Source organism: Melanostigma gelatinosum (genome assembly GCF_949748355.1).
Source record: "Melanostigma gelatinosum genome assembly, chromosome: 24".
Lineage (NCBI taxonomy): Eukaryota > Metazoa > Chordata > Actinopteri > Perciformes > Zoarcidae > Melanostigma > Melanostigma gelatinosum.
Window position 1 is genome coordinate 7,813,457 of NC_136657.1, and position 25,044 is coordinate 7,838,500.

At 44.7% G+C, this 25,044-nt stretch overlaps 1 protein-coding gene across 1 annotated transcript; it reads right to left on the reverse strand.

The window, feature by feature from the left end:
* Nucleotides 1-707: 707 nt before the first annotated feature.
* Nucleotides 708-23,458, reverse strand: cckbra (cholecystokinin B receptor a). Its single transcript, XM_079296180.1, has 5 exons — nt 23,347-23,458; nt 16,665-16,913; nt 11,907-12,168; nt 7,402-7,529; nt 708-6,600 (listed from the first exon to the last, which is right to left on the reverse strand). Exons 1-5 carry the CDS (start codon nt 23,453-23,455, stop codon nt 6,032-6,034), a joined length of 1,317 nt encoding a protein of 438 aa, XP_079152306.1. The 5' UTR covers nt 23,456-23,458; the 3' UTR covers nt 708-6,031.
* Nucleotides 23,459-25,044: the final 1,586 nt, after the last annotated feature.

Below are 25,044 nucleotides of genomic sequence, written 5' to 3' on the forward strand. Positions count from 1 at the left end.
GGTGGAAGGCAGCCGTGACGAATAGCGTAGGAATCTGCGGGGTAATGGCATACATTACGCGGCACCTGCAGGACGGAGGGAACCCATCGCTGGCTGGGGTTACTGATGACTCCACAACAGTGTGGGGCTCCTGCAGCCTCACAGGTGTTGAATACCTGAGGAGCATCTGAAACCAACACATCAATACATACGGTTTTGAAATTCCTCACACCCGGCACAGTTTATCAGAGCAGCATTTAACCGGTATCCATTGCAACTGTACACAGCCATCATTTCAGGGACCGTGGCGTGTTTCACTGTGTAAAATATTTGAACCGCCTCGTGGGCTTCTGCAGCGCCTGGGAAAAAAACCAAATGTGCTTCTACTTTTACACAAGATCCTCATCTCTGAAGGATAGCTTGAAAAGAAAGTGTTTTCTCAGAGTTTTTAACTTCCCGAGGGCTTCCCGCCCCCCCCCCCCCGGACGACTTTGAAGTATTCTCCGTGGAAGCTGACGTGCCATTGTTTGTTTTATTATTCATCTGCCTTTTTTCCATGTTTTACTGCTGAATACTTTCAGTCTAGCCCTCCTCTGCCTAAGATGTGAAAGTGTTTCAAACTTGGAGCAGATACCCTTCATCATCCAGCAGATTTTACACCAAAAAACCTATTTTTTTTAGTGAAGTAATCACACATGCTCTCACACACACGTCAACACATGATCATGTTTTTTCCCAACGTTTATTCTTTGTTAAATAGTGGACATTTGGCATGAAAAACACCGCACTTGTAGCCAGCAACCATGACCCGAACAAGACCGCGTCAGTATCACGACATCACGCTGGAGATACAGTGACAGCAAAACATCGAACATCAACAACCTCACACCGTAGACCTCTCACAGACGCGAGGTCCCGTTTGACGGACAAGTTACACATTTCATAACGCAGCACGAGCAGGCACCAGATGTGGCAAAATGTCCAAAAAAGAAAGAATTCAGCAGCCTCTGGAGACCGCTTCGGTAAACATGTACACGTTTGCGATGGAAGCGGAGAAGAGAAAGCTGCTGTACCAAAGACGCGTCTTCTTTTCTTCCCCTTATCATAAGGCTGAGTAAAACGTGAACACGGAAAGAAATCGGACGAGACCATTCCCATTAAGTACGTTTCACAGGTGCTGGACCTGCAGGCCCAAACACAAAACATTTCATTCTGTGCCCGAGGTGAAACTACAAAAGAAATAAAATATATATCGCTCTTTGCAATTCTGACTTGTTCTGCAGAAGAGCAAAATTAAAAATCCAGCAGAGGCACATTTTACTCGCAGCCGCTCCCCCCCCAGGAAGCCATTATAAATAATTGTGAAACAACTTCTCGTAATTTACTTATGAGCGTTTTGTCAGTGTTTGCTTGCCGGCTGGAAAATCTCTTAACTCCCAGCAGTCAAATATTCAGCAACTAAGAAAAGCAACTTTTTTTTTTCTTCACTGACGATTTTGTAAACGGAGGTGAGCACAAACGACACTCCCCATGAATCATCGCATATACGAAGAGGTGCCCATCTCACTGCCAGAGAAGTGACATTTCTGAAATATGACACTGCAGTTTATATTTTGTGCCGTCCCTTTCTTTGCCGTCCCGAGACGGTCAAACATTGTGTGCAAGGTTAAAGAGGTTTTGTTGTGTTTTCTTTTTCCTCCCAGTGTGCCGCCTGCAGCGCCTAATGGAATTCTTGTTGCGGGAGGTAGAGATAAGAGGGAAACCGACTGTGCGCGCCGTCCCATGCCTCCGTCTCATTTCACTTTCAATTTGCATCAGGCATTGTTCTGGGGAAAGGGTACGAATTAGATCTCTCACCCCTGCAGGGGCATTTTTACCTCGCTTTTTCAAGGAGTCTGTAAACTTTCTGTTATGGTAAACTTCAATTATTTCGGAAGCTGGAAAATAGCCTTTGTTTCAGGAGATATTCACTGATGTTAGAGACGTGCTCCATATAAACTTATAGGAATAATTATCGCAGATATTACAGAAAAACGCGATTATTCGCTTTTTTGCTGAGAATTGGACGAGAATATTGAAGTTACAGCCAGCACAGCGTATCCTCACGCAACAGTTCGTATGATATCTTACGGAAAGTTATTTTGTTCTTTTTCATGCGTTTTCCAACAAATGTCAAAACCGAGGATGCTTGTGATCACAAGCATCCTCGGTTTTTAGGCAACAAAACTGCCTGGTTAGGTTGAGGATAAGATCGTGGTTTGGGTTAACAAAAGGTTACGGAAGTTACGTGACAAATCTGTCAATGTTGGCCTCTGGTTTCACACCGGACACGAACAGCGGCCTCCTGGGTGAAAGTCCTGTTTCTAGACCCATCTGTCCACCCATACCAACACCCTAACGCCTTTGTTGCTCTCCGTACTCTGTCACCAAGTGCACAATTACGTGGATAACATTAAAATTGATCATGCGGGTTATATACACATTAGAAAGCTATACTGCTACTTTTTGTAGCATAGCTTCTTGACTGTTAAAATATGTTTTTAAATATCTGCCTACACCTCTGTACAAACCATAACTTGTCATTGGTTATTGAGGATTTGGTTTAAAGACTATCATCTCACACTTAAAAATTAAACATCAGCAACTCCTGCAGTGAGGAAAATAAATTGCACTTGTAGCAGGTACGAAGTGTGCTGAGTAAAACTAGCTTAAAAGTACAAGAATCTGAAAGTAGCAGCTCTAAGACTGGGAGGTTCGCTCATTTAAATAATGCATACCTGAACTTGCTGAGGTGAATAGATAAACTGATATCAAATTCAATGACAACAGTTCATTTATTTGCCTCTCTCGAAGCCTTTTGCCATAACCATTAATGAGCGAGGTTGGCTGTAAGTCATTACCCTGTCCATTCATAATGCGAATGAGCGGTGATTTATTTTGAGAAGTTGTAAATCTACAGGCCATAAAATAATACCAAAGCCAGCTTTAAGAGGCTTATCTTCATTATTCCTACTCTGCTCTGGTCATTAAACATGCGTAACAGTTTGCAATTCAAAAACCTATAGGCTCATAATGTACCAAAACATGCAAATGAATCCAAATTTAACTGGAGGGGAAAGTGTGCACAGACCGGGGAAATAAATCCGTTCTAAAGCTGCCAGGTTCTCCGGTGCGCCAAGCGCCCGCAAAGATATGGAAATCACTCACTGTTCTGCCTTAATTACAAAAGCGTACACGGAGTGAAGGCCGCCAGACAAGGTGTTTACAAGTGAGGCTCTGCCAATTGTCAGTCTGTGATCCGAACTCGCCGTCACCCCGCCACCACTTGTAAACCGCTCGCGGACCGCGCTTGTGCCTGCAAATCTCAGCTGTCACCCACAAGCTATTGCCATTCATGTATTCATACGCCTCTGTGCTGAAAAGGGGGGGGGGGGGGAGTGCTAGGCGATGCGAGGCCATGAAAAAGAGCAGCAAACTTGAAAGCGATGGGAAATGAAAGGACTTAGCTGTCGACATATCACCGCATGTTGGACAAAAGCATTGCATCACTCTGCTTAACACGCGTCCAGATATTTTTGTGCGGTGGAGGCCAACTTTTTAAATGAGTCACTGCAACGATAGCCTGTCCATATTTCAAAGTCAAATTGCCTGAGTTCATGAATGAAGTCCTGAATAATTTCCACGGGAATTCAGAATTGTCCTTTCGTCAAAATACTATCTGCTACTAGCTCATGCATCTACCAAGTCTGCCTTAACATGAATGTTTATGTGATGCAGTGAACATTTAAAAGAGATTTGGGTATTTTTCATGCTTGGTCTCATTCTCTTATCTAATTGGTCATGCTAACTTTTCACTTTCCACCTTTTGTTACAAAGTTTCATGAAATACGACTTAAAGTTTTTAATATAAATTTGAATTTGATAGTTCAAACGCTTGCCTCCAAACCAATGTTATCACATGAAGTAACCCCTGGGATTAGCTACGGTAGCTCGCTACTTCTGGGGCAACTTGGTAGCTAACGACACAGCTACCTGGTTGTCTTCACACACTGGCTGGTTAATTTACGTTACACAGCTGTAGCGCGACTACACATCTGTGCATGCCAGAGAAGTAGTTCTGAATGATTTGTTTACACTGTTGTCTTGTTTATTCAAACCGAAGTACACAACTGAGGAGCGATAGAAGACCGCCCCGCTAAACAGCTAGCTTGGTTAGCCGGCTGGTCGCTCCCAAGCAGCATTTCATTTCATAAACTAATCACAACTTCAGTGTTCGCTTTCACATGGACTCAGTGTTTGGAATTAGTCATGTTTCATCCAAATGCTTAATTTAAGCAAACAAGAAATAGGTCTTTATGCTAATCTAACCGACAGCTGGCTGTTGCTTCATATTCAGCGTAAAGACATGAGTGGTGTCAATCTTCTCTGCTAACTCTCAGCAAGAAAGCAAATAAAGCCCTATCCGCCTGTGATCTTAATCAAGTGCAAATATGCTGTAATTTGCAAAAAACATAATTAGAAAATTATAAATAAAAGTTTCTACGACATTTTGGGTGCAAATTTAGGAGGCTCATCTCTTCCATCTATTATTAAAATCCCGTCCTACTTGTTTTTGCCCGACAATTTATTGCAGCGCACGTTGAGTTCACTTCCTTGAGTGAAAGACTCGATTGTCGTTGTCAAAGAATTGAAGGGGCTCAGATGTGGCGCGTCAGCGGAGCCAGACAGTTTTGCAGAGGCGTCGCCACGAGACGCTTCACCGCCGGAGGGGAGAGGGTTCCCGAGGAACACCTCATTAGTCTAAGTCTGGAAACGGGGTCTTTGCACTTCGGTAATGCTCAGAGTAATTGGCAGCGGAAGGCAGAGAGAGACTACATGAAAGACACTGAGATAATTGAGCAGAAAAGGTGAGTTTGACTGAAGCACTTTTCTGTGGCAGGAGCAGACTGGAGCAATCGGCCTTAAACAATCCCCATCCCGATGTTAATGTCTGCATCAATATTCAACATGCATCGGGGCAGTGCCGACGGGAGATTTAAGTTTCATGACCGAGCCTGTGCGATCCCGGTTTGTTATGCTGCCGGCTGGATCAACACAAGAACATTTCCTCTTTTTAAACACCAGGCTGTCTCGTTTATGCGTTCCAAGAAATGAAGCTCGATTACAGTCCTCCGATGTTTATCGTCAAGCTGAAGATGCAACCTGCCTCAATCACAAAGCGCTGCCTCAAAAAGGTCGAACACATAAATAAACAAGTGGTCAAAATTACCTGAATGAATGGATTCTGGTGTTTCAATATTTGCGGAAAATATGCTGAAGAAGCGATGAAACATAACTGGATAAGAGTGAAACATGAAGCAAGAAGCTTGTCCAGAAAAAGCTGGACTAACTCTGTTCCCTTCAATATTTTTTGGTGTAAATATAATGATTTGGGGACCCGACAACATCCAAAGTTGCCCTGTGTAGCCTTCAACAGAACAATTCTTAAAAACTGAGAAAGATGCCCTGAATGAGTGAAGATATAACTACATTAAACATAAAAGGAGCTGAAATCCATACTGATTCATTCCTGAGGTAATGAGTCCTCATTACTCAACAGTACGTCTCCGTCACAAATTTACCTTTTGGCACAATACGAACTTAAAGACAGTATTTACAAGTACACAAGATTCATATTCCCAACGTAGTTTCTCACTAAAATGTCTCTCAGCCAGTGAACAAACCACCACGACAAAAACGAAGCGTCACAAAGATCACAGGCACTTGATGTTTTCTTCAGGATGCAACAAAGCGGATGCTGCCAATTAAACAGAAAAAGAAGAATGTCAAACTGGAAACGGCGCTTCGCCCGCCTCACATTCTGCAACCATGCACGCAAAATGCCTTTTCAAAAGGCCTCATGAACGAGGGCAGGGATATTACTCAGCGCGTGGCTCATAGCATATTCAGATGATGAGTGAAAAACAGCAGAGTGAAGAAAAACAAAAGAGATGGTGCACCCGGTGACCGCTGCCCCGGTAGCCACCCGATTGCGACCAGCTCCGCCCGAGGCTCAGCAGGTCCCGGTGGTGCTGACGGTGGTGTAGTTGAACTTGGACATGGAGGTGGCCATCGACGTGGCCATGGAGGTGGCGGTGACGCCGTCTTCGGCCCCCTCCTTCCTCCTGCACCAGCGACAGAATCGGTTGCGGAAGCAACAGGCGAAGGTGGACAGCAGGGCCTTGCGGAAGCGCATGTTCATGAAGCAGTAGATGACGGGGTTGACGCAGGCCGAGGCGTAGCACAGCAGGTGGATGAAGGAGATGGGCGCTCCCGTGAGGGCTTTGGAGGCTGACTTCATGTCGAAGGCCTTCCAGGTGTTGGCCGAGTACAGGGGCATCCAGCAGATGAAGAAGAGCGCCACGATCACCATCAGCATGCGAATGACCCGCTTCTTGGCCTGCAGCTTGGCCTCCGAGGTGTTTTTGCGGGCACGCTCCTTCTTGGCCTGGGCGGCGGCAGACGTGGCAGAGAGGGTGGGGAGCTCCACGGCGGAGGAGGGCTTTTTGGACACCTGGACGTAGCAACCGTCGTCGTCGTCATTGGATCCTGCGACAGCCCGTCCGACACCGTTCTTCTGGCCTGCGGAGGGTCGGAAAGTTTACAGTTGGTGAGCTTTTGGTGAACTTCAACATGCTGTAACTGCCAAGCACTAAAGGATAGACGGCCAGCGTGAACAGGAGGTTTGATTACAAAATGCCAAGGATGGAAGTTCATGATTTTCTTTCGCATCCCGGAGGAATAAAAGACTGTTTAGCAATGGATTAACAGCTGCTACCGACGGCTATTGCAGATCGTCTCAACCTTGATGAATCACACACTAGACTCCATGGAAACAGGAGCGTCTCATGCCCACAGCAGCTACACTTCACCTAAAGGGACCACATTTCAGCTATACCTGACAGATTATTCCTTTTCTACAGGAACTATACTGTAAGGCCTTGCATGCATTCCAAACACACACGAAAAACAAGCAGAGTGGGTATTCCGACAACTGAGAAGAAGTCTATTTTTGTGTGTAACAGGTGCAGAAGGTCTAGGTAGCAACCAAATATGTCATTCTCTGCTTGAGGCAAAACAAACAAACCTCCCTTTCGCAGTCGTGCTGCATTGTGTTTGCTTGACAATGTTGTTTTGTTTCTATTATACAGTGCAAACATTAAAACACTTAAAAATGCATTCAAACAAACGTCTTTAATTGGAATTTTCATTCTGTCATTACTGGCGGTTGTCGTGTTTGACCAGACTTCTGAGAAAATCCCGCTGAAGTCTCTTTCTAATGAATTCCACACACGGGTCTATAAAAAGTGCGACGGATATTTTCAAATAAATCGGTGAACAAAAGTCTGCTGCAGTTTGGATTGAATTCATGATGGATCTCACCGGTGGTCTCTTTGTTCTGGCCCACCTCAAACTGCATGCCTCGGAAGAGCTCTCTGGAGATCATACCGTAGGCTACAACCATCACCACTCCCGGGATGAAGAACAGAATGAACAGCAGCAGCACATACCTGAAAAACAGCCAGAGTGGAAAGACAAGAACAAAACACAGAGACGGAGTTGAATCAGCCCTCAAAACCAACCGAACACAACAGATTTTCTAGCTACAGGCAGACAAACTCGCTTGTGAATAGCGCAGGGTATTGTTTCTAGAAATAATGATACCAGTACCCTTAAAGTGATACAAATACCAATAGAGTACTATTAGATGTGGGTTGAATGCATGTATCATTTGACTGGAGAAGTTTCGATACCACTTGGTGCTGATCAGAACTGGCGAGCGTTTCTTCATTGAAAGAACGGCACCGAAGGCTTTTCTCGATGGAAAAGATGTTTTCGCTCTTCTCCCCAACTGGCTTATAGGGAAGACTTTGATTGACTGACCGATAGTTCATCCAATGCCAAGTATTTTGCTGAAAGCGCTTGCCCATTTCGTTTTGCCAATGTCTGCTTCCCACATGGTTCTGTGTATCAAACCATCTGGCGGGTCAGGTTACCGACGCCCAGCCCTACTTTTGAACTCGTGTGCTGGAGGCCCTGCAGATGGTTGACCCCTCCCAACGGCCCTCTCTCCACCCGTGGTGCCTGGCAAGCACTACTGCAGCATCCCGGGCCAGTTCTGCAGCTTCTCCCTGCAGGCTATCGGGCTGCTCCCTGCACTTGCTCTACCTCTTTTTGGGCTGCTTTTGTTTAACCGGCTTTCAACACAACACATAATTTACATAATGAACATCATTGAAGAAGACTTGAAACGAGAGATTGAGACCATAAACTCATGTTTACGATGTTTACTGAGGGAATAAATCAAGAGAGAAGTAGTCGTTTTCTCATAGACTTCTACACAAACAGACAACCTTCTGCTGTCCATTAGAAAGAATACGTTTATGGCACTTCCGCACTGGCATCACTTTTCAGAACCTGATGACACAACAGAGAAATGTTTTTTGTCAAAAGGCATTTCTGAAATTACCTTTTTCCAAGTAAACTTTGTTAAATATGCTGTTATATCACGATTGCGAGACACCGCACGCTGCTCCAGGCTGTGTACTCGGTCGTACACTCGACTGTTGTCTGATCATAAATGTTCCATTTTCCTGGCACAGAAGAATAATGATCATGGCTCTCTCTTTAGTGCCTGGATTGATGGCACTTCAAAGAAAAAGCAGTGAACTGAATAAGTTGTAAAGAAAATGGGGAATTTATCAACAGTGTACAAAATTCAAACGGCTCCGAGCCTCTCTGCCACTCTGCAAATTCTATACGAGACCTGCAACACTGGTGTGCTTTCTTTATATATGCAGTAAAATACGATGAGTGAGTTGAGGTTATTAAAGGATAAACTCGTGATCAGCGGATCAAATGGATAAAACCTTAACATGAGTTGGCCTAGAAAGGGTAACCCGTGAATAAATAAGATAAAGAAACTGCAGGTGTCACTTTGATCGTAATACGTCTTTACCATCTGCAGACACGTCTCCCTTTTGAGTCGTCATAATCACAGAATAACCTTCTCAACCACGTGGCGCACATCAGTCAGCACATGAAAGTGACGGCACAGAGTCTCATTCATTCTCTGATATTCTAATGTCTTCCCAGGCAGCCCTCTGAACTCCGCACAGCCCTCTCTTTCGCCTCTCATTGATCAGCTGGCTGTTTGATACTGTGGAAAATCCGTTTGCACAAAAGCTGTCAGGAAGTGAGCATGTAGGAGAACATCGGAGAAAAGAATCTGGTCGGTATCTGTGCTTGTTTTGCCTCAAGGCGGAAACCCAGATGGACGGCACGATGAATATTCATATGGAGCGTCTCTCTTTTCACTGCTCCCACATCACCTGAAAGCTACATGATTAACAAGCAGGAAAGGTGTGTTTGGTTCGTATTCATTACCTAGGAAAGCCATATGAATGAATGAATGAATTTTATTTATATGGCGCTTTTCACAGACAATAATATCACAAAGTGCTGAACAGAGCAGACATTTAAAAGCATAACAAACACAATGTGACACTAGGGTCAATAAATTATATATATATTTATATATATATATATATATATTTATATATATATATATATATATAAATAAAATGTAAAACATATTTTAAGAGCAGGTCTAGGACATGGGTTTACTTTTACACAAACGCCAGCCTAAACAGGTGGGTTTTGAGCTGTTTTTTAAAAGTATTCACAGTATCTGCGAGGCGTAGAGTTGCAGGCAGAGCATTCCAGAGCCTCGGGGCCACTGCCTCAAAGGCTCGGTCACCACGGCTCTTAAATCGTGTGCGTGGGACTGACAGAAGACCTGGAGCACGTGTTACACATTTTTGCAGTACAAACACGACTAAGAATAAACCCAGCCGGTGATCGGGAGATGTGGAAGTTGGATCTTTGTCTACTTTTGCAGCGTTCTGATTTGAAATCTACGGTTTAAGCCACACTAGCAGCATTGCTCAATGGATGGCAATGTCAGTCAGTCCAACCAATGTTATGGATTGCCATTACATTCATGGTCCATAGAGGACGAACCCGACTGATTTTAGTGATCCCATATCTGGTGATCCTTTGACTATTGCATACAAGAATATTATCCGTCATAACAAAACCCATTTAGTGCATTTCCATCCCGAAAAATGATTTATTTTCATCAATAGTTATAATGATGTACAATAAGCTGCCTAAAGCTCGTGTTAGGAAGTTAAACGGGTCATAATTCCCTCTCCAATTTCTGTTTTATTTAGCTGTGAAAGGAAAACTATTTAGGAAAACATGGCTGTTTTAGAGCATCCTTATTTCTGTTTATTTAATTTCTTCTTCATCTTAACTGTGGGGCTGATTTGCCTCAATGAATATGATTATTCATCCCTCCGGCGTACCTTTTTATTCAGACGAAATTGTCATTCACAACATGCATAATAATAATTACAAGAATCAAAAATCATGATTTATCTTTGACGTGACGGATTGGTTCATGGACCACTTCATGCCCCTCTAACTTGTCTTGATTTGCTCATCATCTCAGACTGGAAATGGATGCTTCCCTAACTCTAAGCACTGCTTCATTACGTACCATGTTCGCAGAACGAGGAGATGGAAAAGGTGATATCTCCTTTCAGCCCAAGTTTCAACCCCCTCACTTTAAAAGACGGTCCCGATGGGGACGAAGCTGAGAATTAAAACTTCAAAGGTCCGCGTACTTAGTGACACATCTGGACTCTCGACACCAGAGCCTGGACTTTCCTCGCCGAGCAGACTAATTAACTGGTCTCCCACTGCCTCGTCTTTTCCCAGAGAACCTTTACAGTTTGATCGACGGACCGAGAAAAAGAGCGCACTCGACCACAAAAGGCTGTCAAGTAGGGAGATGTCCGTGTTCAGCTTCTCCTTCATTTTAATTGCGCCGTCCTGCAGGACTTTAAGTTGTTTACGGACAGATCTGTGGAAATCCTTGAGTAGCATATGGCGCTTTAACTCATCTTCTCCTCGGCAGCGTATCCATGTACTTGGGGTGCTTTTTAGCAAAGAAGCATGTGTTGGTCCTCAGAGGGCATGCAGATGGATGGAAGACTTTCCTAACGCCCACCAATCCAGACTCTATAGCGTCAATAATAGTGTTTCTTTCTCTGAGCTTTATTCCTCCATCCTTTTCAGAGTACAGTCTTTCTTTTTGGTACCGCCGCTGCAATGCCAGAAAATGAATCTATTCCATACGGTCTCCAATTATGCCTCAACAGGAGCTGCCTGGTCAGCTTTGTCCATCTTAAAAAACTGTCTCTCCCTCCCCCTCTAATGATTTCATCCATTTTTCAGACACCACCTTTCACAGCTTCAGCCCAGGGGTTCAAGTCTTAAACGACAATAATTCAAGAGCCGTCTCTTCATCATTAACCAGACTTTGTATCCGTCTCGTATTTCTAACTGGGCAGTCTGGAAGTCAGTAGATCCATTTTTACAGCACTACAAAATGTATAAAGTGTGTTAAAACTACAATATTGCAGAAAGCATTTTTGAAATATACTGCGCTGAGAACAGTGGAGGCCCTGAAGGTCTGTGTGTGAAATTTGAGCTAGATTACCAAAATGACCAAATCAGCACGCAATCAATTTTCTAACTGCGAGCAATCAGTGGAAAGCTTCTGATTGCACGGCTCAGAAAATGAAGCGACTTTCTGCTCAATAATGCATATAGATTACACAATTACACTGCATGTAAATCAGTGTCGCCACACAATTGGAACCAAAGCCATGCAGATAGTATTCAATTCACTAACTCACGCCATCTATTCATCTCTGTCACCCCTCTTATTGAGGCACGTCCACCAAATTACTGTCATGCATGTCTTTAAAAAGTTTTGACAAGTTTGGTGAGCTGGTGAACGACCCACCAGTACTTACCAGGTCTGCTCCGCTTCCCTGCTGGGCCAGCGCAGGCGACACATGTGGCCAACGGTGCCGTTGGCCTTTGGGAACGACGTGAGGAAGCTGAACACCGGGTAGGGCACCATGATCAGCAGCGACACCACCCAGGTGGCGGCGATGACGCGGTAGGCGTGGGATTGGGTCTGCCACGAGCGGGACTTCAGCGGGTTACAGATGGCGCTGTACCTCTCGATGGCGATGGCCACGAGGCTGAAGGTGGAGATGCTGACGGCGATCCCTGCAGGAGAGAAAAAGACCACAAGAAGACGTTTTGAGAGTCTGGTCTGCTTGTCCGTTCGGCTCTTTTGTCCCAGTCAAGATATCCGAGCTCTTGGGATGCTTATTTGCTTTCTTGCAGAGAGTTAGACGAGTAGATCAATAGTACTTTCATGTCAATAAAGCTATCTTGGCATCAGGCTGGAAGAACTAAATCTCCACATACTGTCCGGTTCCCCCTCAAGTAAACACTGTTATCTTTGTCAGCAATTTTGCTGCAAGTCACAATGTTGAGAAGCAATAGAAATGCCCCAAATCCTGTATGAAACCAGTACCCAGCATGCAATCTGAACTATTTGCTTAACAACAATTGTAATAGCTGATTAGCTGCTGAAACATGCACGCAGTTTAATTATTAATTATCATTATTATAATGAGCTGAGCTATCAAGACACCCGTACAATTATATTTTAGTGATGGACTGCTCTCTGACTTAGGTGGGAACAATGTCTCCATTCCAGCATCAGCCTTTGGCGACGGTCTCTCCCGCCAACCACTGATAAAGTTCCTTTCTATTGTGATACGCTTTGTTGTCAGAAGCAAAAAGATTATGGATTTAATGTATATTGTCGGCCGCAAAATTTGAAACTTGTTGACGAAAGAGCCGTGGGGACGTCTGGTTGTGGGGGTTTGATGCGGAGTGTGATAGAGCGGCGATGGGACGAAGCCGTTCTCCTGCCTGCTGATAGAACAAAGGCGCTGACTGGTCGGGATACTCCAGAACAAAGACAACATCATTATTACAGAAAGTCGTCTGAATGCCTTTTATGCTCCGCCAGCAGTCTGAGAGAGACTGCATTATTTAAAGCATTTCGGCTCGTTGAGAGAGGGGTCATTTTTTGTGATTGCTGCTACACCGACATGAAACCTGACAGGATACTACATCAAACCAAAACCTCTGGGTTTATTGGCTCAGAGCGGGGGTTTTCAGACTATGACTCCTTCTCGAATTCTTAACACAGACACGAAACACATTTTTAGTTTAGGGGGGCTCACACTTTCTGAAGTTATCGTTATTCCCTGATGGACATTCATGTGAAGATAAATTGCAGAGATAGGCCTGGCTTTGATGAGACTGACACACACACACACACACACACACACACACACAAAAACCAGCGCATTCATCTGAGAATAACTCATAATAATAAATCTTATTTCATCTATATGTGTTGGCTGGTATGAGATCGTTGCTCGGTATCGGAAGTTCAGGTATCGGAGGCGGGAAGGAAAAAATGGTTTTGGAACATCTCCTACTATCCTGTTTATAAGTTATGTATTAATGTGCAAAATCAGAGTGGCTCGTTAGCCGGCTCCACCTGCGATCATAGAACTAGAGTTCCAATTTCTATTTTTGTCAGAGAGCCTTCGCCGTGCATAGGCTCCTGGTGTGAGGCTTGATTGACAGGCGACCACTGTACACCGACTATAAAAGCAGCCAACTGTAAGAGTCTCGCACAATAAGTCTCTCACACCCACACATCTCTTTCAAGTGCGAAGCACAGACACAGACCAAATCACACACACAAGGGGGGGGGTTATTTTGTTGACGCTTGAAGGCGGTCATGCCCAGCCGAAGCGCCGGCTTACACTGATTACTAAAAACGTGGGACACGGCGAGGTAGGAATTTTCTCTCCGACGGGACAATAAAAAGTAACGAGTAGAAGACGAAAAAGAAGGTGAATTATTTGTACCGCACTTTTGTAAAGTGCTTTACAAAGCAAACAGACACACAGCAGGATTAAAAGACAGGGAATTATAGAGAGAAAAAACAACTGGCAGTAAAATGCAGATCAAACTCGGGGAAAAAATATATTCAAGGCCTTTGCATAGAAAGTTCAAAAGGAATAGTTTGACATGTTGGGGAAATGTACTCGATTTCTTGCAGAGGGTTGGACGAGAAGATCAATAGCACTTTCATGTCCGGTAAATGTAAGGTTTCTGTTTGCTTAGCTTAGCCTAGCATAAAAGCTGCAAGCAGGAGGAAACAGCTAGCCTATAGCTACGTCCAAATGAACTAAATCTTCCGAGGAAGCACCCTCGCAAAGCTCACTAATTAACACGCTGCATCCGTCCAACTGCACGAGGAGTCGGGCCGTATCTTGTGAGTCCGACCGCCGTAAGGTATCATTCGCTCATTCTTGGCAGAACACGCGTTCATAGGCAACGTTTCAGTGCGTGGAATACACGAGGATGAGCCCCGCCACAGGACTTCATAATGGGTTTTCAAACCCTACACTGATAAAGACTGATAGCTGGGAGGTTGTTCTCATTCAAACTGAAAGGAAGTGCACTTCCAGGTGATGTACGGCGCCGACAACCCGGTAATTTCAATCAATGACGCAGCAGAAAGTACGCAGACCGCTCAAAGACAAGTGCGCTTCTTGTCTAACAATCTGTTTTCATTACTGGCAGGGAGGGGGCGGAGCAAACGCTGATCTGAGATCATCAGCATTGACGGAGCAATTTGTTCGGCCCCTGTAGAAGGGTTATGACACAGGAAACCTTCAGCCACTTTAGAACAGACTCATGTTAATACTGTACTGCATTAAGGAGGCAGCGAATATCATTTCACATCGGATGTTCCAACACCGTGAAATAAAACGACTCCTCAACATAAGCGTTGCTTCCATGAAATGCACACGTGGCAGTATGGAGAGGGCTAATGTTGGAGGATAGGAGATTCTGGACAAGGTGCAGCCAAGTTAATTACCAGCCAAGTAACCGACTAAACACCAATTTTTCCTCCCTTTGCGGCGTATCTTCCCGTCTCGTAAGGAGGAAGCTCTAATCCTTTTTTTCTTGTTCATTAAACACGAGTCGGGGGCCGTCGCTCGCAGTTTGATAACTGGCTTTTTGGCAGAATAAACTGAAGCTCGGATTCGAGAGGTCTGCCAGCACACCTCCACCCCGCGGGGGGAAAGATTTACATTCCTTCAGCTGAAACTATGTTTACTGTCGGCTCACACCTATTTCTCTCCGGTGAAAGTTGCCCGAAAAGAATCCTGAAGGCATTTCCAAATGAATGTTTAACAGGTGCCATACGCGCTCGCAGCCAGTTCTGTAAAAGTCTGCTGGAAGTGACGAAGAAAAAGCCAAACTCGACTACATTATGCAAGCAGCTCCTCAAGGGGAGGGGGCGGGGGGCAGACAGGGTGAGCTGGTAAGTACGTTAGTAATTGCATCATATGACCGGCAACGACAAACATGGACGCATAAATGTGATCGAAGGCCGCACACAGATTATTCCAACATCGATCTCATAACTGCCACCGAAACAGTACGGGGGCCATGACTCACGCGCTCATCGAGCGCGGGGGCGGTTAGGAGGATGGAGGGTAGCGGGTGAACGGGAGGACGGATGGTGTATCGCATGTCTTCATGGCCGCACGCTAACAGATGAGTTTGCCGCGCAATCAATGGGTGAGAACGGTCACAATGAGCCTGCGTATTGATCGGTTCTGGCTGATAGAGGGCCGTGCTCATGGGAGGGGCAGTTTAGGGGGGTTTGGGCTTAAGATGGATGTGGGTGTTTACATGCACATGCTGATATTTGTAGATCAGTATTTCTATGATATTTACGTGGAGGAGCTGTGGTTTACGTGCAGATGCATGGCATTTGGACTACTTATTTGACAGTGTGGGAGAGACGTGCAACAAAGGTCCGAAGGCCGGAATCGTTAGCGGTTGTACGGTATGCGCTAGAACCGCTCGGGTTGCGAGGCGCTCCAAACACGAGGAAGTGTTTCAAAGTTAGAAATGCTAATATTCAGATGCGGAAGAAGAAGAAAACAGTCGGCTTTGGGGAAACTCGTAAAAACGCTGACTGAAGAAATGATGGAATATAGAATAACAAGCAACACACAGAGGGACTTGCATCATTAATGAGCTCGTATCAGCTCCAAAGGGGGGGGGGGGGTTCTTCTCTAAGGCTGGCTGCACGTGTCCTGGGAACTAAGTGCCAAAGGGAAGGGGGAGTGTGTGGGGGGGTGGGGGATGGAGCAATAAACCGAACATGCTGAAGAAGCTCGGGGAGCTACGTGATTGACTAGCTGTTAGCGGTTAGCTCCCAAAGCTCCATCAACTGGCCCAGAGACCCAGCTCTCAGAGCCACATATTTAAATATTTATTGAGTCACTGAATGACCTGCTCATTCTTATGTAAACTTTGATTAATTTGTGCTCCTGACGAATGTGACCCCATGAATGATTTTGGAAATAATGGGCCACTCAAATTAGCATTTCATTTGAATATTAAATGGGTAACAAACAACCTCTAGCCTGGACCTTTCTAAAGTCAACAAAATCCACCGACAAGCACCTCTGAAGCTCAGTAATTAACACGTTATCTGTACAAAAAACAAAGTGTTTTACGGGGGGGATCATGTGCAGTGACTTCCTGTTTCCAGTCTTCATGCTAAGCTAAGCTTCATACTCAGGGAAAAACCCCGTCCTCACCCATGAAGTAGGAGACGGCCTTGCACATGGCGCCCCCGAAGATGAAGTCCTCCAGGATGTTGGGGATGAGCGTGAAGGGCATGCAGAAGATGGCCATCATGAGGTCGCTGACCGCCAGCGACAGCAGGAAGGAGTTGGTGACGGTCCGCATGCGCTTGTTCAGCACCAGGACCACGACGATGAGCAGGTTGCCGAAGACGCTGAGCAGGAAGATGAGGGAGTAGAGCAGGATGCGGAACGAGTCCATCTCTGTGACAGAGAGAGAGCGAGAGAGGACATCATTTATTCTTCGATATAACTCCGCTGATCAATTAAAGGAAGGAAGCATGGTTGCAGAAGTGAATTACAAAGCTTTGAATTCATGGGACACGCTGAGTGAACGTTGTCTGCCTTCTAAAACAGAAAAGATAGAACTCGTTTCATAAAACCTCTGTGTTCCAGTTTCTTGTTGTCATGAGACACCACAAATAATGACTGTTCCCAGTTCCAGTCATAAAAGTAATTAAATAAACTGCCTGGTTGTGAAACGACTTTGGCTAGATTGACAAAAACAAACTTTCGGTTTTAAATAAAATAACGTTTTTCCTCATTTGTGTGCAGATGTCAGTGCTGTTTCTTGTCTTCACTCCAGCAGCCCACGTATTCAATGACACGAGAAATGGCGAAATAAGACGCCGCCGTATGAAAAGGTGTGAAAATAACATCAATACACGGAGGGAACAGGCTGTATTCAGGCTGTTTACCTGGGAAATGAGAATCCGGGCGCATAAGACAACAAAGTATTACAAGACAGAATAACAATTTTTTCCCGCCCCTGTGAGCCAAATTCTAGTTCGATTAATAATACTGAGAGAAAAAGATGACGACAAACATCATGCGTGCTGAACAGACTGTCAGGTGGTCATATAACTCGTACTGGAAAAACAAGCTCAAAACTAAACATTATTTGCATAAACATCTCTAAAACCAAGTATTTTTGTACACTACGTATTTTGCCGCTACAGCCTTACTTGATCCGATAGGACTAGTAGCTTATGGCGGCTAACGTTAGCTAACATTAGCATACTTCGGGTACATATTGCTGTGTAACTGACATCATGATTGAGTCACTTTATGGCTCATTGCGTCCTGTGCTACTGTAAAGCTAAAGCTTAGCTTTTCCATTTTAGCAGAGCATGATCCTGTTATTGTGACTTAATGTGATCGTCTTGCTTTAAGGCTTGTGGAAATTTAGACGGTACATACTTCATTCATATTCGATCACATGCATTATCAACAGTATTGCTTATATTGCTTTGTGATGCTAGTTACATACAACTGCAGTGTTTTGCTGTTTCCTTCTGTTCTACAGTAAGGGGCATCCTCATTCATTCGTTGCGATTCTGATTTAATTTCCTTTTCCTACTGTCCTGTGGTCCTTTACCTCCATTGGTGTTGGGGCATCTCGCCAATGGACTGCAGTAGAAACACACTGGCCCAGTTACAGAAATGTCGACTCTTCATGTGGCGTTGTCCTTTTATAAATACAATATGTGCTGTTTTAAACACCCTTCTCTCTGGCAAAAGTCCTACGCTGCACCAAACATTACCTGGACCAGTATTTTACCTCTATCAAATAGGAAAACAAATGGAGGAACAAGAGGCCAGAGCCAATTTCTAGTTGCATTTATCGGACAATCTGCAGAGGAACTACGGCTAAAGATAAAAGTAGCTGAGGGATTTGAACCCGGGACGCTGCAGGAAGCATGTTAATCACCTCTGCCATCTGAGAGACCTGCAAATATGAATTATTCTTTTGATCAGAAAATCCTCTTGACGGCTCCGAGAGCGGTTTTGTCAGCCGGGAATTGACGTCGCGGTCAAGTCAATGGGAGCGAGATTTGACGAGGGTTTGACACACGCGGCAGAGTTACGCCAGATCTGCAGAATCAGCGCTCACTGAGCTCAGCAGCTTCTATTGTGTTGGATCGGGAGCGATCCAGCAGAGTGAAAATGGAATTATCGATTCATTGAGCCCGCACCTGTGAAGTTGCGTGACCCGCAAGTCCTGCGCAGTTTGCGGCGCTGTCGCGTTGACAATCTGTCCTCAGACAGAAGTAGTCACAACTTCCTCTGTGCTGCTTCCTCGCGTTCGGCCGCGATGACTCACGCCGGTAATAATGAACAGTAATAATCTCATACGCCACAACCCTGAACTCTCCTTTTAATCACGGCCTCGCCGTGAGGTGGTGTTTGGTACCCAAGGCGCTGTGAGATGATGAAATGTGAAGAGACGACCGTCGGCTCCTCGCAGATCTGATTTGTCCTCCTAATTACAAGCGAGCAGAAAGCGTTCATTGGAAATTAAACTGTGTAGCAGCAGACATGAATCAGGAAATGAGTCCTGTTCTTGTGGGAGTCAACAACTGATTTGCTTTTCTCAAGTAATCTACTTTCAAACTTGTATTAACGTATTGTTGATCAATACCTGGACAGTTTCTTTCAGCAATAAATGCAACACAAATATCCGGCACTTCTCTACTGCATGCTGTGGTTCCCCATCGTCCTCTGGAGCACGTGCTCTAAGAGAACTAAGAATTACCACAGGCATGCTTTACTTATAGGCACCATGTGGAGAATAACAACCAGTCACTGTAGACATAACTTGGTGTCCCAGGAAACATCACAGTGTATCTTTTCAGCTACAGATATGAATGAAACTCATTTGTGCAAACACACGATCACTGAATTCTGCCAGAATATGAGAGAAATCACTCTAACATAATGACATTTCCAATTCTACAGTACAACTCTGTTGGGACGTTTCCAATTTGTCGTTAAAGCGATAAACATCCTAAAATTACGTTTTCATTCTTAGTAGTCTCTCTTGGAAAGTCAGAGAGAAGTCAAGAGACAAACAAATCTATCGCTGGTTGACGTTTCTGTCGCCTCGTAAAACATTTTCCCATATCAAGGACAATATAATATCCCGGTGACAGCAGAGAAATGGTAGAAGTGAAAATAAGATGATCCTCATGAATACCTTCAATACAGTAACTTGTATTGCCTTTTCATATGTAGCTCGGAGACAACCCGTCAGCCCTCTACTGATCGCTCCGAACACGCATTACTGGGTCTTAAAAAAGCGGAGCCAAGTAAATCCATTGACAAAAGCAATCAAGCGCCTATAGTGCTCCCCATCTGTATCGCATTCTATCACTCTAATGAGGTTCAGTTACTGTTACAGTCAGCACAATTGAATTCTTCGTCTTTCCACCCGCATCCTTCCCACGAGAGGATAGTATTGACCCATCTCTACCTTGACATTTTTGGACGTCTGGGGGCGGAGTTCGTGTGTAGCGCGCGAACGAGCTCAGCACATCTCAGATTACCCACGAGGCCTCGCCAGATATGCACTTTCGCTTCGGAACGCCATTAACTCCTCCCGAGATCTGCCTCATTACCATATTGTAAGATACCAAAGAGAATATTTTAAGTTGAAAGCACAAGTGGAGGACGGAAACTTGGAGGGGCAGAACGGGTACGGCGGATAGCGCAGTAGGTGTGAGCTCGTGTCTATTTAAAGTCCAGCGTTGAGCAGAGTTACCGCACTGCAGTCGACAAGTTGAGTAAATCCCTGTCCACTCTGCTGCCTCTCCGATGCCGCCATAATGTAATGAAGTAAGTGTTGTAATCGCCACTACAATACTCATTAAAGGAAGGGAAATCAACTCTTCAACCTAACTTGTTGAAACTTGACTAAATGGGAGTTTCCTTGATAGAGCCTCATTTGAACAAGCACCTGGTCGCCGGGTATTACCGCGGCTGTATCTAAAGGGATTTCTTTATGGAATTAAACATTCAGCCGAGGTGGTCGCCACTTGATTCCCATTAATCACTGTGGAAACAAAGAGCGGTGTGTCCAAAGGGAGCACCATGCAGTGCAAATTACTAATTGGACTTCTTCTGGACTACAGAGACCTCAAACTTTGTGAGGTTCAGACTTTACAGAAGAACAATCAATCAGAAGTTCCAGTTCGTATATTTCAGGATCATTAAAGTTGCTCGTGGTTGCACAGGGGTCGGAGAGTCACAACTTTGAAGACTTTATATTCGATTTTATATTCTTTATATTCGATTCAAAGTCAAAAAGACTCACAACTCGACTTGGACTTTAACACCAATAACTAGTGACTTCAATGACTCCATTGACTCGTGACTTTCCTTGGACTTGATTCTTTTGACTTGAAAATACTTGACGACTTCCCTTCAAAGATTAAAACGTATTGTATTTAAAAAGTGTACTACGAATCAATAAAATTCTTGAATTAACGTCCCAGCAAGTCTATTTTTATGATTAAGTTGTTTTAATAAATAAATATAAATTTTAAAAATCATTCAGGATTTTTGTAAATTGAATGTGTTGGTATTCTGTTGTTAAAATGGCATTACATTTGGTGATGAGCACATTATGACTTGTTTAGAATTCAAAACCCAAAGTTTAGGAGGTGAGACTTGCCTCTTGAGTGGGGTGTTGACTTTGGACTTGTCAGTCTTGTCTTGGGAATTGACTTGACATGGGACTTGCCTTTCTTGGCTAGGGACTTGACATGGGACTTGACATGGGACTTGACATGGGACTTGCTTTTCTTGGCTAGGGACTTGACTTGGGACTTGACATGGGACTTGACTTGTGACTTGACATGGGACTTGACATGGGACTTGACATGGGACTTGCTTTTCTTGGCTAGGGACTTGACTTGGGACTTGACTTGTGACTTGACATGGGACTTGACATGGGACTTGACATGGGACTTGCTTTTCTTGGCTAGGGACTTGACCTGGGACTTGACATGGGACTTGACATGAGACTTGCTTTTCTTGGCTAGGGACTTGACTTGTGACTTGACTTGTGACTTGACATGGGACTTGACATGGGACTTGCTTTTCTTGTCTAGGGACTTGACTTGTGACTTGACTTGTGACTTGACATGGGACTTGACATGAGACTTGCTTTTCTTGGCTAGGGACTTGACTTGTGACTTGACTTGGGACTTGACATGGGATTTGCCTTTCTTGTCTAGGGACTTGACTTGGGACTTGACATGGGACTTGACATGGGACTTGCCTTTCTTGACTTGTGACTTGACTTGTGACTTGACTTGTGACTTGACATGGGACTTGACTTGTGACTTGACTTGTGACTTGACTTGGGACTTGACATGGGACTTGACATGGGACTTGCTTTTCTTTAGACTGTACTTGGGACTTGCTTTTCTTTACTAGAACTGGACTTGGCACTAGTCAATGTTGACTTGGTACTTGCCTGTCTTGTCGAGTGTCTTAACTTGGGACTTGTCAGTCTCTGACTAGGGACTTGAGCGCAAAGACTTGTGACTTGAAAAAAACCCTCCTCTCTCCCTCCACCTCTGCTATAAAGCTGCGTCGTACTCGCTTTGTGTCTCGGCGAGTCACATGACGGAGGATTAACCGACGGTGAAGTTAGTCCTCCATCACATGGAGTCTGAATGATAACCCGTAAGCCTCCAGCCCTGCCTGCCTCCAATCCTCCGCTACCAGCGAGCTGAAAACGCCGTCGTGCAGAGGCAGGCCATTGATATTAAACAGTCCAGGACGTCTTTATTATTTGTGCTGTCTGCTCTACAGACGACACTCAACACCCTCATAAGCTGTGATAACTGGCCTGTTTTTATTGAGTGAATGAGATAAATATCTACGGCCTTATTGATTTTCCTCACTGAATGTATGCTAACAAGAGGGGAGGAAACATGTGTGGGTGTGTGTTGCTTCTGTCTCACTAGGTCGCTTCAAATGTCTCCGATTATTTGATCTAATTCCCATGATCATGTTATGACAGTCTACAGCACCGTGTACACACCCAGCGGGAAGAAGCTAATCTCCTCTACGAGAGGACTCGCCGTAGATATTACGAAGAACCCTCGCCCACGTTCAGACCTCAGTCAGTCCTTATTTTCTACATGGTGTCCCGATAGGAGACGAAGGGCCTTATCTTCCTCTGTTGTGTGTGTGGGGGGTTTAATCTCCTCAATGTGCAGTCAGCAGTTTCAGAATTATACACAAGTAAAATCAACATTCAGGATTAAAACAGCTTCTCAGTCACACACACACACGCTGATGCAGAGTGAAGCGCCTGTATAATTGGTCTGCTCGGTGATGGATTGCACACAATGAGGCTGAGGAACTTGATTTAAACACAACTCCTGATAGCACCTCTATTTTTATATCCTGTTTTGCAGGCAGGGAGTGGGAAATACAGGAGGATCTGTTAGAAAATAAAAGTGCTTTTTCTCTGCTGTCGTTTGTGTGTGACTGAGAAATCACGGTAGGGTCTGCTGATTACATTTTGAAGCAGGCAATCAGTCATAGGTGGCAGTTTTGTAATTGGAAGCAAACAATATTATCAATCGGAAAAATAAAAGCAGCCTTTCAACCAAGGGGTTTGGCACTTTTATTTTGTTGGGCATATTGTTTTCTTTTTTTTGTCCTAGTATGAACACACTATTTATAAAATATAATTAAGACACAGTTTGGGGCCAGATTTTGTCTTTTTTTTTTTTTTTGGCTTCCATCTGAAGCATGAATACAGTTTCACAGCTCAGCTTGGGAGATTCATGAGCGACAGCCCGGCGTAAGGAGGAGAGGAGAGGAGGATGAATCCTACCTTTGCCTCCTCTGGCTGGTCTCGGGAGGACGGATCCGTTCTGGCAGCTGACATTATAGTCGCCAACTTCCACGCTGAGGTTGCCCTGCTCCGCACAGCCCGTCACCATCTCCAACACCGCGCTCGCGTTCGCCTCCGGCAGAGGCAGAGCCATCCTCCCTTGTGCGACAGGACGAGTGTCAGAAGTACTGTTTAGCGCGCGCTGTTCGACACCGGAGCCGGCGTTGGAATCAATTAGCCACCGTCGCGTTTATCTTCATAACAGGCGTCTTGGAACTTGGAGAAACTGGAGTTTGCTAATTTGAAAAAATAAAAAACCTGAAAATAATAAAAGTTAATCAGCGAGCGGTCGCGAGGGGAACACCCCGTGAAGTGAAGCGCAGCGCAGCGCGCACAGCACCGGACTGTGAAGGAATGAAGCTGTGCTGCTAAGGCAACTGAGGAGCTCTCTCTCTCTATCTCTCCTTCACACACTCCTCCTCCCTCCCCTCTTTCTCTCTCTCTCCCTTCAGCTCACGACTGTCACTGTACAATTCAGTCACAGCTACATGAGCAGCCTTCTTATTTGTATAAAGCTGCGAGGTGCGGTGACTTCAGGCTCACCTCTTTGCATGAGTTAAAATTGCAATTTTTTTCCTAAGAGACAGCCTAAGTCAAATATAAAATGCGTCAAAGCCCACATCTTTTATCGTCTTTGCATCTCTCAGCTCATGCTTTTGGTCTTAACACCGACGGCACCTTTTACTGCTGTGAGCTCGTTTGCAGTTAGTGGCGGCCGTGCATTTTATACCTGGGCCTTCTGTGCTGTACTACAGTTGAACAGCTACGGTGCAGATACATGAATCCGTGCATGACGGGACGCTGCGTCATTGACGGACAATGCATCGTCAAATCAACGTAATTAACACAATGACAACCACAAAGTCATAAGAACCGGTCACATATATTCATATGACAACAAAGCATGACATCAATCCAGCAAACCTGCATCGGATCCACGCATTCCACCACACAAGAGCACGAGCCATTCAAATATTATTCATAAAAATGACACGATAGATAAATGAACAGTAACGTTACTGCAGATGTAAAAAAACGAACGCAGCTTGTCACTTACCGAATGCTGAGGTAATAAATCAAGAGAGAAGTAGTAATTTTCTCATAGACTTCTATACAACCAGAGGAGTCGCCCCCTGGTGGACATTAGAGAGAATGCAAGTTCAAGGCCCTTCTGCATTGGCTTCACTTCCCAGAAACAAAGGAGACCAGCTCCCACCCTCAGTTAGCAGTGTTGTTAGAACTCATCTTTCAATGTATTGTTTTAATTTCATGTACCGTTTCGGCGAATCGATAAAAGAACAATCTCTTTCTGTCACGTAATGGATGCTGTCAGTTCCTCCAGATCTTGCACGGGGGAGACACATAATCAGTGGGACAAATAGCCGCAATTCTACAAGGTTCAGAGGAAGGTACCGGGTACCTTCTTCTTAAATTGTCTGGTGATTTAAGGCAGACGATGGTACCATGGTTACAAATTGTTGTTTTTTTGGCACAGGAAAAGATATTACACATCCTGTTCACACTTTGGTGAGTGTCACTGTCTTGTTTACACTTCTGTTTCAAAATGATTCAGTTTTAAACGGGAGAACGTCTGATATTTTTCCGTAACCGGCGGAGCCACCGTTCGATTTTCCATTT

Excerpts from the sequence above, each read along its gene's own strand:
- cckbra (XM_079296180.1), bottom strand. The coding sequence starts at position 23,455 with ATGGTGACGGGCTGTGCGGAGCAGGGCAACCTCAGCGTGGAAGTTGGC. Across the intron at positions 16,914-23,346 it reads ACCAGCCAGAGGAGGCAAAG|AGATGGACTCGTTCCGCATC; the intron begins GTAGGATTCATC and ends TCTCTGTCACAG. Across the intron at positions 6,601-7,401 it reads CCAGAACAAAGAGACCACCG|GCCAGAAGAACGGTGTCGGA; the intron begins GTGAGATCCATC and ends GACCCTCCGCAG.